Raw genomic sequence first — 18096 nt, 5'->3', positions numbered from 1 at the left:
TTTGTGTTTCTGAAGTCCATGGGCTGAGAATTTGTTGGTCTTAGCCAATATACACTACCAGCTTTCAAAATCAAAACTGTATTAAAAGAAATGTTCATGGCCCAGCAGTAACGATCTGCTTATTGGGTGAGGAAAAAGTCATTAAAATGCTTACGAGTAAAGGAAACCATACAGAAGCCAAAAGGAATGTATTGTATCATATCCCAAATTATCTACCTTCAGATTCTCCCATCGGGAAAATATGAACTATACGAGCAACAGAAAGTTAGATATATTCAAAATAACTTCTTATCGACTATATATTTTACACCTTAAAACATTTCTTATTTGCATTCTCTTTTATCTTCTAATATATTAATAATGCTATTGTACCCATTTCTTTGCATTCCTGTCATGCCAGTGGTCTCATCTACTGGCCTCATGTGCAGCAATTATTATATTTGGGGTGCTCAAGGTTTTAAAAGCTTGCACAGTGGTGATAGAGAAGGTTTCAGTTTGCTGAAACAACGCTATTAGAGACATAATGATTTACTCCTGGTATTGCAAAGATATATGATCTACATACTATTTGTCATTTGTTCACAAATGACAAAAAGAAATCACATTGTCACCTGATTTATCTAACACACTGACACAATAGCTGAGTTTACATCTTATTAAAGCAAACTCCAATTTAGTCTGGTCTACCATGTTTTGCAAACTTGTCCACTGAAACCAAGTTTCCTCTTTTTGTTCGTACAATAAAATATATTTATGAGTAAATCTACTGAATTAGCTGTCAGTGAGACAAAAAAACCAAAAAGAACGCTCAGCATTTTATTTAGGAATCAAATGCATTCCTCTAATCATGGCAGTTCTCACTAGATAGGAGTTTTAAAGATTAAAGACATACTTTTTGTTGCCAGAGGCCACATGGCAGCATGTGTGCCCTTTTTTGGATCCTATAGAGTACAGGAACAAGATTTTATCATCACTGAATTGAGATGGATGACACTGCCTGATTTTTTAAAATAATTTATCAATCATGCTATTCCCTTATGAGGTAAGGAAACAGAAAAGTATTAAGAAAAATTAAGCAAAAGTAATTTAAGTACTGGAAATAGGGCCTTCTCATTATATTTGATTATTTCAAAATGATTCATTATATTTCTCTACATTCCATCAAACAATTTGTAGTTCTATTGTGTTTATGCATCAATTCCAATAATATATTTTGTTCGTTAAAACTTATCATATGTGGTTTTTTGACTATGTCATTCCAAGATTTCAGGTAACACCAGAAAATGATACCCTTCAATGTTCTTCCTAAATTCCAAGAGCATAGTCAAAAGATTTGAGATCTCAAAAACAGTGATCTTTATAATAAAATCTAAGGGTACCTGATGAGGATGCAAGGAAAGAAAAACTCAACAGAAAGACATATCAACACTCAAGTAATGTGTACTGTTGTTTTGCTAAAAAAAGTGAATTTTATTCAAGAAATAAAAGCTCAGCTTTCCCCCCTCCACAAATATGTAAGCAACAGGCACATAAATTAACAACATAGAAGGGACAAGACTATCAACTGCTAATGATGCTACATAAGATATCTGGCATCAAAGCAAACCTTGGCTGGCTATTCTCAGCTCTCCTTCAATATAGCAAATATTGAACCAGAGAACAGGAGTCTAATTTATTTTCATTCATGCTACTCAGTGGAAGATTTCAAACTGTTTGTGATAGTGTGAAGGGAAGAGCTGGGCAAAACCTGAGTGTTCAAAATCAGTGTTTCTATTCAAAGCTGTCAAAGTCCATCGTAGGATTGCAACTTCAGACAACTATGTTTGTCGTGCACAGGAAAAGTGAAGTTAAAAAAAAAGCATGCAGGCCAATAGAACATTTGAAAATTAAGATATAGATGGAAATATCTGCTGTCTACCACCAACTTTGACTTTCTGAAAGCCTACCAATAATAATAATAATAATGAAGCAGTGGGCATTGCAATGCTAGGCTGTTTTCTCCCTCGTTTTTTTCCCTTTTTCAACTGGCCAACAAGCCCAACACTCCAGGATCATACTATCCAATTGGTTTAAACACAAGATATTCTGGAGCGTCTCCTCTTCAAATGAGTTAAAAGTTATAGCATCCAATCTTGACACCATCTAAAGAAGAGAGGGTTTAAAGCCAAGAGGCTTAGTTGTCCATCAAGAAAAAGAGAAAGGCAGGAGACCAGAAGCTAGCTAAAGGCACCTGGAATTTGCCTGATGAATGAGAAATCCTATAAGGAAAGCAAGCAAGAGATTTATTGGTTATGTGGTCTTCTTAATCTTGATTAATATTATTCACAGCTGGATCCGCTTTTATATCCAATCTTATTCACAAATTGGGGTTGTTGTTTTTTGCGTCTACCAAAATGTGTCCTTTCTCCTGCCATCAGCATTTCTTTGGTCCATCTGGAAGCTACCATCCAAAGCTCTGTTTATAGGCTTCATAGACTACTTAACTGCCGTTCCTGGTTCATTTTCTGGAAGAAGGTCTTGCCAAATTCATATGTGCTAATCATGATAGCACAAGCTGGAGCCACCTTGATAACACGAGGCAGAAAACCTATATGAATTTTGGAAGAAAAGTGCAGGAAAGGGAGAAAGAGGACAAATAAATACATCTTGCCAAATACAAAGCTATGCTGCCTTTTTGCTGATATAGTGAGCTGAAGGATCTAATAGTTGATTGCCCTTCCCCCTCTCATCATTTTTCTTGATTTACATGAGGAAAGGGAATTCTATAGTGCCAATCGTCTAGTCTGGCAATGACAACTGCAGAAACGCAAATGAATGCTTATCTTTTTTTAAATTTAGTTGTCAGACCGCATTGACATTATGCAAACCACATTAACACTGTCAAAAAGCAGAGAAATAATATTGTTTTAATGATTATAGAAGGGTTTAAAGTACAAGATTATAGGAAGCCATAATTTTCACCATCAACAAGCCTATCTTGCCCAAAGTAGAGATTTTAGTATAAAATTAAATAGTGTTACCTGTAAAGAGCCCTCGTGTCCCAGATTCGGCCCAAATCTTTTGCATAAGTAGCCAAGTCGATGAGGATTTGGGAGTGGTAACTGAGCAAGAAAAGAACAAGTAGTCAACAAATCAACTGCTATATAGATTGTTATATTACATTTTCATATTTGCAGGCCTGTATTCATATATGAGTTTCATATGTTAGGTTACACCAGGGGTCTGCAAACTTGGCTCTTTTAAGACTTGTGGACCAACTCCCAGAGTTCCTGGGAGCAGGAAATCTGGGAGCAAAGCTGGCTGAGGAACTCTGGGAGTTGAAGTCCACAAGTCTTAAAAGAGCCAAGTTTGCAGACCCCTGGGTTACATATAATCATGTACACATGAGTGTGTGTGTGGGGGGCACTATAAGATAATTCTTTTTTTTTTCCTTTTTGGAAAATTTGTCCTCTCTATCAATATTCCGCATACAGTGTAGCATTAATATTCCGCATTACAGTGCGCCAGTTGCGTCCCTTTCTGGACCGGGAGGCCCTATGCACGGTCACTCACGCTCTCGTGACGTCTCGCCTGGATTACTGCAACGCTCTCTACATGGGGCTCCCCTTGAAGGGCATCCGGAGGCTGCAGTTAGTCCAGAATGCGGCTGCGCGGGTGATAGATGGAGCCCCCCGTGGCTCCCGCATAACACCCATCCTGCGCAGGCTGCACTGGCTACCTGTGGCCTTCCGGGTGCGCTTCAAGGTTTTGGTGACCACCTTTAAAGCGCTCCATGGCAAAGGGCCGGGTTATTTACGGGACCGCCTACTGCGACCAGATACCTCTCACCGACCCGTGCGCTCTCACAGGGAGGGACTCCTTAGGGTGCCGTCAGCTAGGCAGTGTCGTCTGGCGACGCCCAGGGGAAGGGCCTTCTGTGGGGCTCCCACCCTCTGGAACGAACTCCCCAGGACTCCGTCAACTTCCAGATCTTGGACCTTCCGTCATGAGCTCAAGACTCATTTATTCATCTGCGCAGGACTGGCTTAGATTTTTTAAATTTAGAGGGGTTTTAAATCGATTTTAATATTTATATTTCTATTTTTAACAATTGGTATTATTAACTATTGGCATTAGAATAAGTCTTTTAATGATTATTTTAATTTGTATATTGATGTTTTTTATATGCCTGTAAACCGCCCTGAGTCCTTTGGGAGATAGGGCGGTATATAAGTTTAAATAATAAATAAATAAATAAATAAATTAAGCATGCAACCATCCACTCTAAATTACAAAACAGTTTCTATATAGGGCAGGGGTCTCCAACCTTGTCAACTTTAAGACTTGTGAACTTCAACTCCCAGAATTCCTTAGCCAGCTTTGCTGGCTGAGGAACTCTGGGAGTTGAAGTCCACAAGTCTCAAAGTTGACACGGTCGGAGACCCCTGATATAGGGCATGCACAGAATGACAATGTCTCAGGGCATGCACAGAATGACAATGTCTCTTCCTTTTCAATTCACCACATAGCTTCTTCTTTAGTACAGACATAACATATTAATGAGATTATTTTAATTACAATCAAGCCAAAGAAGCCTTTTTTCTCATCAGGGCAGACTAGTATGTTGCTAAAATGTTCCTCTAACTAGAAACACAGTGCAAATACTTTAGAGAAACATGGTTGGAGTCTGGGAGAGGCAAAACTTCAAGCAAACTCTGTCAAATAAGAAACTGGTACCTACTGGATGAGAAGTAATAATCCTTCTGGAAATTATTCGCTTGGCCAAGACAGTTGTGAAAAATATCATGGAATTTGATTGGTTCTTATCTGCAACTTTTCACATGTGAATAAGAACCAGAGGTAAACTCTTTTGATCAAAAGTTAAAGTGATCTTTCTTGCCAATGAGCTATGATTGCCTCTTCAGTTCACCGTTCTGTGTCTTCTTTTTTTATGACTTTTAAATTCAACCCTTTTCTCCTCTATCTATTGTGAATTCCTCCCACCCCTATTAACTCAAGTATAGGAATATATGTTCAAAGGAGCTACCTACTGTTCAACAGTTACCCATAATTCTTGGCAGCTGCTCACTTCTTACCTTGGAGTGTCTCCATGTTTCCTAGCTCAATCTGTCTCTGGGTCTTTACAACATCAAAGGGTAAAGTCAAAGTAGCAGCCACCTGGAGAACAAGGAGGATGTTCTGTTAGCCACTATCTGAACAACATTTACAAGGGATGAAAGCAAATTTTCTATATAGAATCCGTCATCTTATGTTCTTAACTTGAATACTACTTCTTACTGCTGAAAATAGCATATTTAATTAATTTTAAAGACACTGTGAAAACTGAGGGCAAAGTATTGCCATTCTGGTAAGAAAGGAGAAAAGATATGACAAATGTTTACTGCCAAGATTTAAGTTACATACTCCTTTCTAAAACTGATAAAAGCTTATGACTATATTAAGCAGACTATGATGGGCTTAGAAACTTTCTTCTCCTAGTGTGCCCAGTTGAACAACTAGCCTTATGTACTTTAAACAGAAAGAGGTATTGAGATGTATTGACCACTCAATGAACAATATAATTTTAAAGTAAGATCATTAGTTTCTGTGGTCCATGGACCATTGAGTTTAAGTGTAGAAATTTCAGGCTCTAACACAACCTAATGGTTGTGGAAAGTAATTTTACTAAATAAAACTAAGTCTAGACACAAATAGCTGGGCTTTTTAGCAGTGAAAATAAAGATGCTACTCATAGGATCAACTAAATTAGCTAAAATGGAATTCCATTTGTAAAAGGGCCCTTCATAACCCTATAGGCCTGGCCACTGGGTTGACCAATATGGCCAGTGGCTGGGAACTTGTAGAATACAAATTCCAAGAACCCTCTTTATTTGTTATGATAACTGAGCCAATGGGAATTACAGCAGTGCTGATCTAAAGCCTACAGCTTCTTCTTCATTGCTATTATAAAGTTCAAGTAACTCCAGCATATTCTGGATCACAGGTAGATCTCAAGTTTTCACACTTGTACAAAGGTCTATAAAGCTCTGGAACTCACCATGCCAGAAATAGCTCCAGCTGCAAAACTAATCATGAAAGTGGCTTCATCAAGGCAGAACTGCCCACACAGCAGATCTTTCATTAGTTCATAGTTATACCAATACAGAGCTGCGGGGAAGCAAGAGAAAGAGAAACATGAGGAAAACGGAAAGAGGTTGAAGGTATCAGCTCACTATATTTTTCTCTGCATAAAAGAGAAGGTATAGTCATCTGTACAGTTTGTAGCTCTCCCAATACAGTAATACTAAGGGTAGTTTTGCTCAAATTAAGTTAGACAGACTAAATAGACTATTAGATTAGACTAACAGAAGACTACTGGAAAAGTCAGAAATGATTTCCACTGCCCGGACAGGAATGGCCTGGAGAACTAGGCAAATCTTATTTACCAGTATGGAAGATTAACTTTGAAGTGAAAATGGGTTCCTATGAGCTGTGTAGCAAGTGTTTAGGTGTATATACCACCCTATGGTGCTTTACAGCACTCTCTGGGCAGTTTACAATATTGAAGCATTATTTGCGTATCACCCCCAACAATGTGAGTCCTCATTTTCCTGATCTCCGAAGGATGGAAGGCTGAGTCAATCTTGAACCTTGTTAGGATCAAACTCCTGCTTGTGAACAGTCTGCTTTCAATACTGCACTTTAACCACTGAGCCTCCAGGGCTGTTATTATATATGTAATTGTATAATCCCATTCCTCTGTAATTTTTTAAAGTATGCAAATTTCCTTTTTAAGGTGTTCATGGTGGCTTTCTTATCTAACAACTATGAAACTGATAGATCTTTGGCTTTAAAACAATGCCCCTCTCAACTGATATCAGCTCTGTTTGTAATGATGTTACTTCCTGACTGCTTATTTGTACCCGATGACTATCATTACGTGTTGTACCTTATGATTCTTGATGAACGTATCTTTTCTTTTATGTACACTGAGACCGTATGCACCAAGACAAATTCCTCGTGTGTCCGATCACACTTGGCCAATAAAAAATTCTATTCTATTCTACTCTGTTCTCTTCTCATCTATTTCTATTCCATTCCATTCTTATTCCATTCCAATTCTATTCTATTCTAATGCATTCTAATCTCCTTAAATCCTTCTTGTTGCGAGTGACCCAGATCCCCTTCAATCCATACCTGAGAAAGGAACATCCCGTAACACTGTCGGACCCCAACCCCTCCAAAGAGACATCCATCCATCTTGTGCCACTGCAGACCGGATGCAGACACGTAGTTCCTGGTAACTCAGCTGACGAGACTGCATTTTTGTTCGTATGAGTTCCAAGGGGCTGATCATAGTTACTGCACCCACTATGGAAGAAAACCCAATCTGGCATGAGAAACCAACTTTTATCCATCAACGCTACTTTCTTGTGCTTCAGGCCAATACCAAAATGAAAGATTGGTTTCTTTTATAAAAACCACTGGCACAGAAACCAAAGTAGGCCTTAGGTGGCTGAACATTATAATACCAAGGAAATCAATAGAGATTTTAATGAAATAGCTATCTCGCTCAGCATAAAATCTTTCCCCTGCTCAGAAGTCTCCTTGGATTGGGTAAGCGAGTCACTGAAACCAGAACTGTTTTGTAAATGCCAGGCTAAAAATTGACTGTGAAGTGGATAACAACGATTAACTTGGGAGAACTAATTGAAGTTTTGGTTATAGTCACAAAAGGCAATTGATGCTTTGGGGCGGTTAACAGACATACCCAATTTTACTTAATCTCACAGGAGTCCTATCATCATCTTTAAACATAGAAACCACACTTAGACATAAATATGTTTTTAAGGAGAGCATCAAAAGAGCGTTCACTCGCATTTCAGATGAAAATTTCAAGAATTGCAGATATACATTATTTACACACATATGTAGGCGTAGACCGGGAGTGTTAAACTTGTGTTGTCATGACAGCATCATGTGACATATCAGGACTTTCCCCCCCCCTTCACTAAACCAGCCATGGGCATGGCCAGCGCATGTCACATCTGGCCTGCGGGCTGTGAGTTTGACAGCCCTGGTATAGATGATTCCCACTCTATGGGCTACAACCAATTTATCAGAGATTCATACCCAGGAAAAGCTTCCTTAGGTTGATAGAAGTCTTTGAAGAATTTAAAAGTGGACCTATGGAAAGCTATAAAGAACCAACTCCGGATGGAACCAATGGGGAAATAAGTCTGGCAGAAGCTGGGAAATATGGAAACCATTGAATAGATTGTGCACAGGTATAACAACATCCAGAGGCACACACACACACAAAAATAGGGCTATTTGATGGCTTCTGCCCTTTGCGATTGTGGTGACATGCAGACAATAATACATATGTATACCTGTCCTTTATGTCCTAATCATTGTACACTTGAGAACTTCATGATAAGCATGACAGAATGCAATTAATTTTGGTAGTTTCTGAGCAAGATCTATTTAACATCTGTATGTATGTATGTATGTATGTATGTATGTATGTATGTATGTATGTACGTATGTAGATTTTCACGGGTATAGGTATGTAGGTCTTGGCGTATTCGGGTCTTTTCCCATGTAAGGTTGAGAGTATCCTGGCGACGTTTCGACAAGGTCTCACTCGTCATCTTCAGGCTGGTGCTTATGGTTTCATGCTTGTGCGAAGCACCTACCAATCAAGATGCAATCATCCAGCCAACCAACCTGCTTACAGCAACAAAGCCAACACTCCCTCCTCTCCACCAGTATTTATAGACAGCAGCTCCGACCACGCTTTGCTTGCACAAGCACGAATCCGCAAGCACCAGCCTGAAGATGACAAGTGAGACCTCGTTGAAACGTTGCCAGGATACTCTCAATCTTACACAGGAAAAGACCCAAATACGCCAAGACCTACCTACCTACCTACCTACCTACCTACATACATATTTTACATTGTATAATATGCCTTATTTTAATTGTGATGCTTGATATGAATAAACAATGTGCATATACACAATTTCCCACTAAATATGTCATTCAGTGAGAAGTCTCTAGCAATTATGATTTATGTTTCTAATACAGCTGAATCCGACAGTAATAATATAGTACCAATTTTTTCTAGGGGTTCTAGAAAAAAAATTAGCATGTTTGAGTATAAAGGAAATCATAAACTAGCAGCTTCCAATATCTCTGCTTATGTAATATAACAAATATTTCAAATATTCCATCTGTTTCATATACTGTATCTTACACCAATATTTTGTATAATATCCTGGTAAAATAAGCCAATGTAAACATCATATAGCAGACAGGGGTGAACAATTGAGGCTCAGAGCCTAATGAGTCTCAGGCAGAAATGATTTCAATGGCAGAATGCTGGTTCATAACTTGTACTTTTGGTCAGCCTTTTGTCAGAGTCCTAAATTACTCTAAAAAAAGGTTTTAAAACCTACAGACCTTTACGTTGCAGAACCACAGAGCCCCAGGAGAATATTATAGCTATCTAAAGCATTTAACAAAGCACTTCTCCTCAAATCCTAAAAGTGGCCACATCTTCTAGAAGATATCTGTGGCCATATATTAAAGTCTGATGTCCACTTATGAATATCTATGCACAAACAACATTTCTGCTGGTACTGCCAGTAAAGTAAAATGATTGTGCACGAACCCATGTCTGAAGGGCTGCAACTCAGCCCTCCAAAGAATCATGTAAGTTCTTTAAAGCTGGGGTCTCCAACCTTGGCAACTTTAAGACTTGTGGACTTCAACTCCCAGAATCCCTAAGCCAGCAAAGTCTTAAAGTTGCCAAGGTTGGAGACCCCAGCTTTAAAGGACGTGGCTGCTTTAAAACCTCCAAGAGGTTTCACTTATGCTACCATAGTACACTTTACAAAATACTTGCTTCAAAGGCTTTGCACAACCTTAATGGCTATGCGCATTTGAAAGGGCAGTTTCCCTCCCCTATCTTTAAAGCAATTTTCAAGCAAAAGCAAAGTCTACAGTTCCTGCAAGTATACAAAAATGGATGAAACTCACATCTGGCAACTGCCCCAGCCACCAGTGGGATATAGTGTCCTTGGCTGTTCATCTTAACATGCAACAAATCACGTAGTTGATCATAAGAAGTGAAATAGATCACGGTAGCAGGGACAGCCATAACTCTGAAGAAAAGAGAATGTACACACGTATAGAAGCTCTACTAGTTCTGATCTATTATCAATATCTATCTCATCACATCAAACTCCAACATTTTGCATCAAAACAAAAAGTGCTGTAATTCAACAAGCAGCACTTAGAGAGAAAAAAACCTTGTTATTTCTCAAGAATCTAATTCTGGACTTCTGATATTCAAAAGTTTGAGTATTATATAGTTTGGGTTGCAGTCAATTGAATATTTTAGTTTGCCCCAAACTAGGGCCACCTAATCCTTTCCAGATGAGTAAAGAGAATTGACTTCTCAGAAGCCATGTAGGAACAGTTTTGGATGCAGGTCAGATAGTCTTCCATTCATCATCAAGAAGAACTCTGATATTCTCAATATCTCCTTAAAACTGCAGATTCAGAATTTGCATTTCCATGGGAAGCAACGGCCCTTTGTTCTAGGCACAGATCCTGTCTCAATCCTGGAAATAGAAAATGTTAGCTGTCTGAAAGAAACAAAGGCAGAACTGGAGAAGTTGCCAGACCAAGGTTGACAAAAGGGGAGACTGACATCATTTTCCAGAGCATTAAGAGTGAAATTGGAATTTCCAGGAAAAAGGGAAAGTAAAAGGAAATAGGTGATCTTGCTTCAAAAAGAGCCAGTATTTCTGTAAAAGGAGATATACTTGTATGTTCTACTCAGAATTCAGATTGGAGTGTTTCTTTTATAATTGTGCTAAGTCAAATCTGTTTCTTTTTATTGTGCTTCTTGTCAAACTAGTACATTTGATGTAATTTCAGTTTTTTCTCAGTCCCTCAGTTGAGCATATAAATATTTACAATAAGTTACTGTACAACCATTTGAACTCCCTTTCAAAATCTTTTGAAATTTTGAAAAATCTTTTTCAAAATTCTGCCAAATAAATTCCTATATGAAGTGCCATCTTATGCTATGCCTGCAGCATTTCTTCTGCATTTTGTTGGTCTCAATCAGGGCAACTATGTAATTCCTCGGTCACAATCTTGAACATTTGCATTTAAGTTTTAAAGTTTAAAAGGGTGTTATGTTTGTTCTCTTCCTCTTTTGTGATAATATTTTCTTAGCTCTCTCTCTCTTAGGAAAGAACTGAAATCCTGTAGCTCTAAACCACTTACCCAAGAAGTTGCATATACATTATTCTCATTTTTGTTTCATTTTGCTTTTTAATTGCCAGATCGACAGTAAAGATAGAGCCCAGCTGAGACTTAAAAGACTAGACTGCAGATTGCCTCTAGAGGTAATCAGACAAACGGCTAACACTTGCAAAGACCCAGCATCCTCCATTTTATTGCACAAGTATGTAGTTGGCTAAATTTCTGGAGATTTTCCCCCCTCCAATTCAAAAGAAAAAGCTGCAGAAAAATTCCTCTATTCTTCACCCTGGAGTCAAGGTAAGCTTTTAAAAGAAATATAGATTGGAGGCAGGGAGTTGTTTTTGCAATTAATTGGGGGGGGCGAGGGGTGGGGAAATCAACAAGTCAGTCCCTCTGCACTGGGGAGAGCAGCAATGGCTGGTCATTATTTAAAGCAGTTCATTTAACATTGTCCTGATTTCATGGGCAGGTTTCATTAACAGTTATCACTCAAGGATTATCTGTACAGGGTGAAACGCCTCTCTTTCTCTAGAGGAAAATGTTAGGAGAGAGATATACTTGAAAGATAGATGGTGACAGTTGGAATTACTCCACTGTTACCTAAAGAGGGTGAGGCTATGGCTTCTGGATGTGGAGGTGTGAAAATTTTAGCCTTCTATTCTCCAAACTCAATTGATTTTTTACAATTAGTAACTGGGGGAAGCAGTAATAGTGGTTTATGACCCAAAACTTCTGTTGACTGGATATTTATTTTAATCATTTTCAGACTCACAGAGTAGGTGGCAGGCCACTCCACAAGGATCTAATACCTTCATGCCGTATTATCTTCACAAAAGCATCCTAAAATGAACAAGAGCAAGAAAGTATACACAGGACGAGACAAGTTAGCACGAAAAAAACCCATCTGAAGTGTTTTGAAGCATGCATAGTTTGTCCACTCCATTTTTGCTAAACACAAAGCTAGAGAATGTTTTCAGTAATCAAAAATTTCATGCAGGTGAGTAAATAGCTAGACAAGAAAAAAGCATTCTTCTTTAAAGCAGGTCTACACACACACACACACACACACACACACACACACACACAATTCTGAGGGAAATTTTTCAAGAAGAAAGTAGCAGCTATAAATAGTAGTGCAAGGGAGATATATGCCTTTCTTGTAGAAACTTCTTTGCACCAGACCACCATCTCCAGAATCTACTTGTTTTCCATTTCTATTTGGAACTGAGGAATTGGACAGAGTCCTGCCCTATGAGCTTAGCTGACATATTCTTTTTAGGGAAGGTTGTTGAGAAGATGGTCAGAGATGAAATGAATTACCTGGATCCTTTCTATGGGTGTTTATACCCATATATGGAACAGAAACATCACCGATACAGCATTTGGATGATCTCTGGTGGAAGCAGGATGGGCAGAGTACATCTATTCCTTTTTTCTTAACCAACACACACTCCAGCAGCTTTTGATATTAATGACCATAATAGCCTTCTGTATCAGCTTTTGGGACTGGGAGTAAGCAGCATGGTGTTGCACTGGTTCACTTCCTTCCTCCCCAGCTGTTTTCAGTCAGTGTTGATTGGGAGTGAGAGGCGCAATTCTCAGCTCCTACTGTCGTGTCCCACAACACCTAATTTGTGGGTTTTTCAGTGCTTGATGCTCAGTCCTAGTTAATATCTACATAAAGCCACTGGATGAGATCATCTTTCACCATGGGGTAAAGGTGCCATCAGTATGCTGATGAAACCCAGTTATCCATTTGTACCCCTCGTGAGCTAAGTGAAGCTGTTGATATTCTTCCTTGGAATCTGGAGGCTGTGGGAGTCTAGATAGGAGCAACAAACTTCAGCTGAATCTTTACAAGATTGAATGGCTTTGAGTTTTGGTCCTTCTGCATCTGAGGTTTTACCATCTATAATGTTGGATGGGGCTGCATTTCTCCAGACATACCTGATATGCAACCTTGGGATCCTTCTGGATTCATGACTCCTGCTCGAAGAGAAGGTGGCAATCATGGCCAGAGGGCTTTTGCAGAGCTTTGTGTGGGGTACCAGAAAGACTCTCTCCTAGATCAGGTGGCTCTACTCTCAATTATTTTGTTTTTCTGATTTTGTTGTTTATCAGATTATTTTAGTCAGGACTGTCTGATTCTATATTTTAACTGTTTTTTCTAGAGCTGTACACCACCCAGAGTCCATTAGAATTGGACAGCCAATAAATTTAAATAAATACAGAAATAATAATAATAAACTGATTAAAGAGGCCATTCTTCTATTTTATAGAGCTACTTTTTTCCCCCCAAGTGGATGCTTCTCAAATAGGCTAGACTACCTCTCCAATGGCATACCATCTCTTTAGGAGAATGTGTTAATTCAGCAAATGCAAGAACATAAATTGACTTGGTCCCTTATTAAGCTCCCTGTTTCCAGGTCTTAACAATAAATGCTTCCTTTTTAGAGGATTTAGATGCTTTAGGTTCCATTTTTTATTTTAATAGGCATGAAATGCTACAATTTCTGGAACTCCCAGGCAGCCCGGACTTTGCCCATGCAGATTAGATAGGAAAATGCATCTGGTGGTGGAAGATAGCTAGTCTAAGCTATTAAAGCTACCATACTTTTGGTTATTCCTAAGCAAATGAATATTTATTTATTGTCACAGTTTTCTGGCATATAAAATCACGATGATTTTAAAAATAACAATTAACTTCAACCAGTAACAGTATCTGATAAAATAAATAATAAAAGCGTAATCTAATACTGTATTTTTTTAAAAAAAAAAGTCAGTGAGGCAGATAACTCCACACCTCAGTGGAAGTAACTCTACCCACTAACCTTGCAGCCCATAAATGAGCAGAGGTCCTCCCTCCCTGTGCTGAAAGGAGATAAAAATATTACTTCTACCAGCTTTTACCTTTAAAGGACACTGGCAACACAGGAAGCTTAAGTAATTTGCTTAACTCAAGTGGAAAACACAATCTACTTGATCTCCTTAGCCGGCAGAGGGCTCTGCCCTTTCTCGTGTGGGGCCTTACCAGGGTGCCAGTAAAGTGAGTGGGAGCCTTATACCAGGCTGCGCAGCTGTTTCCATTCTGACAAACATAGAGATGGTCCATGAGGCCATTGCAGTAAAGGAAGCATTTCCCTGTTGAAGAGAGGAAGACAAAAACAAACATTCTCAGAGGTAGGGAATTTACACCTAGTTCGCTGATTTGCTACTTCCAAGTAATCTGTTTCTAAATACTTTTGCCTCCCATAAATACAGTTTCTCAAGGTTTGAGTTGAGCTATGTTCCTCAAACACATAGCTACCTTGTTTTCATGTGCTCTCAAAGCTAGCCATGTAAGCAGAGAACCCAAGCACCCAGTGCAGTTTCATGATTCTAGCTTTCATAGATGCAGGAAAAAGCTTGCAAACATGCAGCCTACAGCAGGGGTTCTCTCAAAAGCAGGAAGAAAAAGACACCAAGGGAGATTTTGGATGCTCAGAAATTAGGGCTTCAGCAACATGCATAGCTTCTTCTCTAAAAGAAGGATCTAGCACTTACCTAGGATGACTATGGTTCAAAACTATGGCTACAGCATTGGTCTCAAGTGTATCATATTCTCAACGCTACAGTATTATTATATAGCATTTTAAAGTATCACCTTTGAATAAAAATCTTCCACCAGCACAGATATAGTCACTGTTACCAGAAACGAGACCTAACAGCAATAAAAGCTCATATCCCCAAAAAAGACAGCCTGCTTACATGTTGTGATCAGATGACAAAAAATAATTTGTATTTCCACTTTGCCCAGATGAATAGAACTTACATCTTATTTATAATTCAGATGATGATGATGATGATGACTCCTAAGAAATGTGGGCTTATATCTACAAGCTACAAGTCTGCTTATTCAAAGATAGAAGAATTTATTTTATTTGAAGCAGGGCAAGAAGGATTATTTCTTATGAAGCGCCCTGCTTTGTTGCTTCCCAGTTCTACTGTTGTTGCCAGTTGTTTTCAGACATTAGTTTAAGCTGATTATAGACTAAATCAGTAAGTGTCCAGCTTACTCCATGCCTGCATTATCCACAGCAAGCATGAAATTCCAGCATTTGTGAGTTCCCTTAAAAAATTCCTTTGGATTTGTGAGTTGCCATATTGATACCAAAAGTTACATAGCTCTCACAATTGAGATATTACTCTTTATCAAATTTATCAGTGTTTATTTCTTAGCTATCATGATCAAGAAGTCATTTATTTTTTAAGTGCTATTTGTGTTTAATAGTGTATAACACACATAACACTTGTTGTATAACCCATCTCAAAGACTGTAGAGTTTCCACCACAACAGATTAAAGAGGCCCAAGAACAAATGCCAACTCATGTTTAAGAGGCTGTTTTTATGAAAAGGAAACATCACCTATGCAGGAAGATATCCTCTAGATCAGGGGTCCACAACCTTTTAAGCACCAAGGACTGCTTTTATGGAAGACAATTTTTCCACACACCAGGAGGGGGATGGTTTCGCCCACCGCTTACCTTCAGCTGTGTGGTCTGGTTCCTAACAGGCCACAGACCAGTACTGGTCTGTGGCCCAGAAATTGGGAACTCCTGTGCTGGACAGTATTCCCTTGAAAAATCAACGATTCCCTGAAGGTAACAACACACCAAGCAAGCCAAACCACAGTTTTTTTAAAAAATTAAGAATCCAGATTGGATGCAAGTTAATGAGAAAATCATGATTTACTGAAAGAAAAATGAAGATGAAATATGCACAAATTAGGTTAAATGCCTGTGAATTTCATTTGTTGAAGATGGAAAAGGGAAGAAATAATTACCCATTATCACTACATGCAGTAATGAATGCATTTTGTGCTACCTGATTTTTAGTTCCATCTATACAAGCTCTCTGTTAAAGCATTCTAGCTCATCTGATTACAAAATAAAATGGAAATATTTCTATAGTGTTTTCCTTTCCTATACTGGCAATAAAGATGAAAGAAGAAAGTGAAAATTAAGTCTCTAAAATCTCAGATCATGGAGCAAGATTTGTCTGAGCAATATTTAAGATTTGGGAAGATATTCGGCATAATTATTTCTGATCAGAGAAGGAAAATTTGCAGGAAGATGTTGTATGAAAAATGCATACTGATACAACCACATCTCTCACATTAACAAATTACATCAAGGAAGAGAAGAAGCTACAAATCTTCTACTCAGAAAAATAGTTAAGGGAAGACTCTACTTTGAAGGAGTATGACGCCTTCGAAATTAAAAAGTCCTAGACTATGTAGGATTAGAGAATCTATGTAGATTCTACTGCCTAGATTACAGCCAGTAAAATAATCTGACCAACTCTTAAACTACTACAGGGGAAGGAGACATTCTCTCAGGGGTAACCTATTGGAGGCTGAAGAACAATAGGGCTGAAGTATACATTTTTAATACTCTTTTCTCTGCCAACTAAAGGGATAGATTGCTTCTACCAGACATTTTTAATTGATCTCTTATATCTTAGATTAATATCGGAATCACATACAACCTGACTCAAGGTTGAAAAATACTTTTTCTTAAATTAGGAATTGAAGTAGAAAGGTGAGATATCAAAGTTTTTCATTTAATGAGAATTTTCAAAGAAGCTATTCCCCTTCCTGCCATCTAAAGAGCTATACTGAATACACTTTGTGTATTGCATGACTCTTCTCTCCCATCTTCATTCCCTAGAGATCAGGCATTTCTAATCTATGTCCGTGGGTTACCCTGGACAGCTAGTAATGTAGCCCCACAAGATCATAAACTTCTAGCATTGTTATGTGATTTATATATATTAGCTGCAGTATGTATGGAGCCCAGAACCATTCCTTTCCTCTCAATGTGACCAAGGCAAGCCAAAAGGTTGTACACCCATGCTACATATATTAACTTATAGCAGCTGATTTTGATGAGATCTCAAGAGAGAGGCAAAGCAGTCAGCAATCTTCCATTGTGTAGTTACAGCTCTAACTAACACTATGGCTGTTCCAGTTATGCCACTGCTGAAAATACCACATAAACTTGCAATCTCTCCACTAACCTTTATGAGCTAATCAATCATTACACACTGAACTTTCTAATTCAGAACTTGCACTCAGGTTTATTTTTCCCACATTATCTTCTTCAGTTTTGTTTTTGATAATAATAACAATAGCAATTAGACTTATATACTGCTTAATTGTGCTTTACGGCACTCTCTAAGCAGTTTACAGAGTCAGAGTGTTGCCCACAACATTCTGAGTCCTCATTTTATCACCTTGGAAAGATGGAGGATTGAGTCAACCCTGAGCCAATCAGGACTGAACTCCTGGCAGTGGGCAGAGTCAGACTGCAATACTGCATTCTAACCACTGTGCAACACAGCTCATATAATAATAATAATAATAATAATATTTGGGTAGCCCTTGACTTACAATCATAATCCAGCCCAAAATTTCCATTGATAAGCAAGGCAGTGAATTTTGCCACATTTTCTGACCTTTCTTGCCACAATTGTTTAGTGAATCACTGTTGTTAAGTTAGCAACATGGTTGTTAAATGAATTTAGCTTCCCCATTGATTTTACTTGGCCGATCACGAAAAATGATCACATGACCCCATGACACTGCCAAGCATCTTAATTTTGATCACTTTCATAAGGATGATGCAACAGGCGAGTGAAAAACAGTAACGATTCACTTTTTTCGCTGCTGTTGTGAGCTCAAACAGTTTCTAAACAAATAATTGTAATTCAAGGACCAGCTGTAGTATGCCATTTGGAGGTTTTTTTCAGTTGAAGACTGGGTAAAATTGGCTAAACTGAATTTGGAACCCTGG

At 38.5% G+C, this 18096-nt stretch overlaps 1 protein-coding gene across 2 annotated transcripts in view; it reads right to left on the bottom strand.

The window, feature by feature from the left end:
* Positions 1–1434: 1434 nt before the first annotated feature.
* LOC131196852 (probable mitochondrial glutathione transporter SLC25A39) overlaps positions 1435–18096 on the bottom strand; it is a 34873-nt gene continuing 18211 nt past the window's right edge. For both annotated transcript variants that reach the window (XM_058180258.1, XM_058180257.1), the window contains 8 exons: positions 14294–14403; positions 12035–12102; positions 10024–10148; positions 7177–7350; positions 6038–6147; positions 5076–5157; positions 3021–3101; positions 1435–2587 (listed from right to left, as the gene is read on the bottom strand). In XM_058180258.1, coding sequence (XP_058036241.1) covers positions 2469–2587; positions 3021–3101; positions 5076–5157; positions 6038–6147; positions 7177–7350; positions 10024–10148; positions 12035–12102; positions 14294–14403 — 869 coding nt within the window. In that variant the 3' untranslated portion in view covers positions 1435–2468. The remainder of the gene's footprint in view (positions 2588–3020; positions 3102–5075; positions 5158–6037; positions 6148–7176; positions 7351–10023; positions 10149–12034; positions 12103–14293; positions 14404–18096) is intronic.

Source organism: Ahaetulla prasina, chromosome 4 (genome assembly GCF_028640845.1).
Source record: "Ahaetulla prasina isolate Xishuangbanna chromosome 4, ASM2864084v1, whole genome shotgun sequence".
In the NCBI taxonomy this organism is placed as follows: domain Eukaryota; kingdom Metazoa; phylum Chordata; class Lepidosauria; order Squamata; family Colubridae; genus Ahaetulla; species Ahaetulla prasina.
The sequence above is the reverse complement of the archived record's forward strand: the minus strand, read 5'-3'. Positions and strand labels throughout refer to the sequence as shown.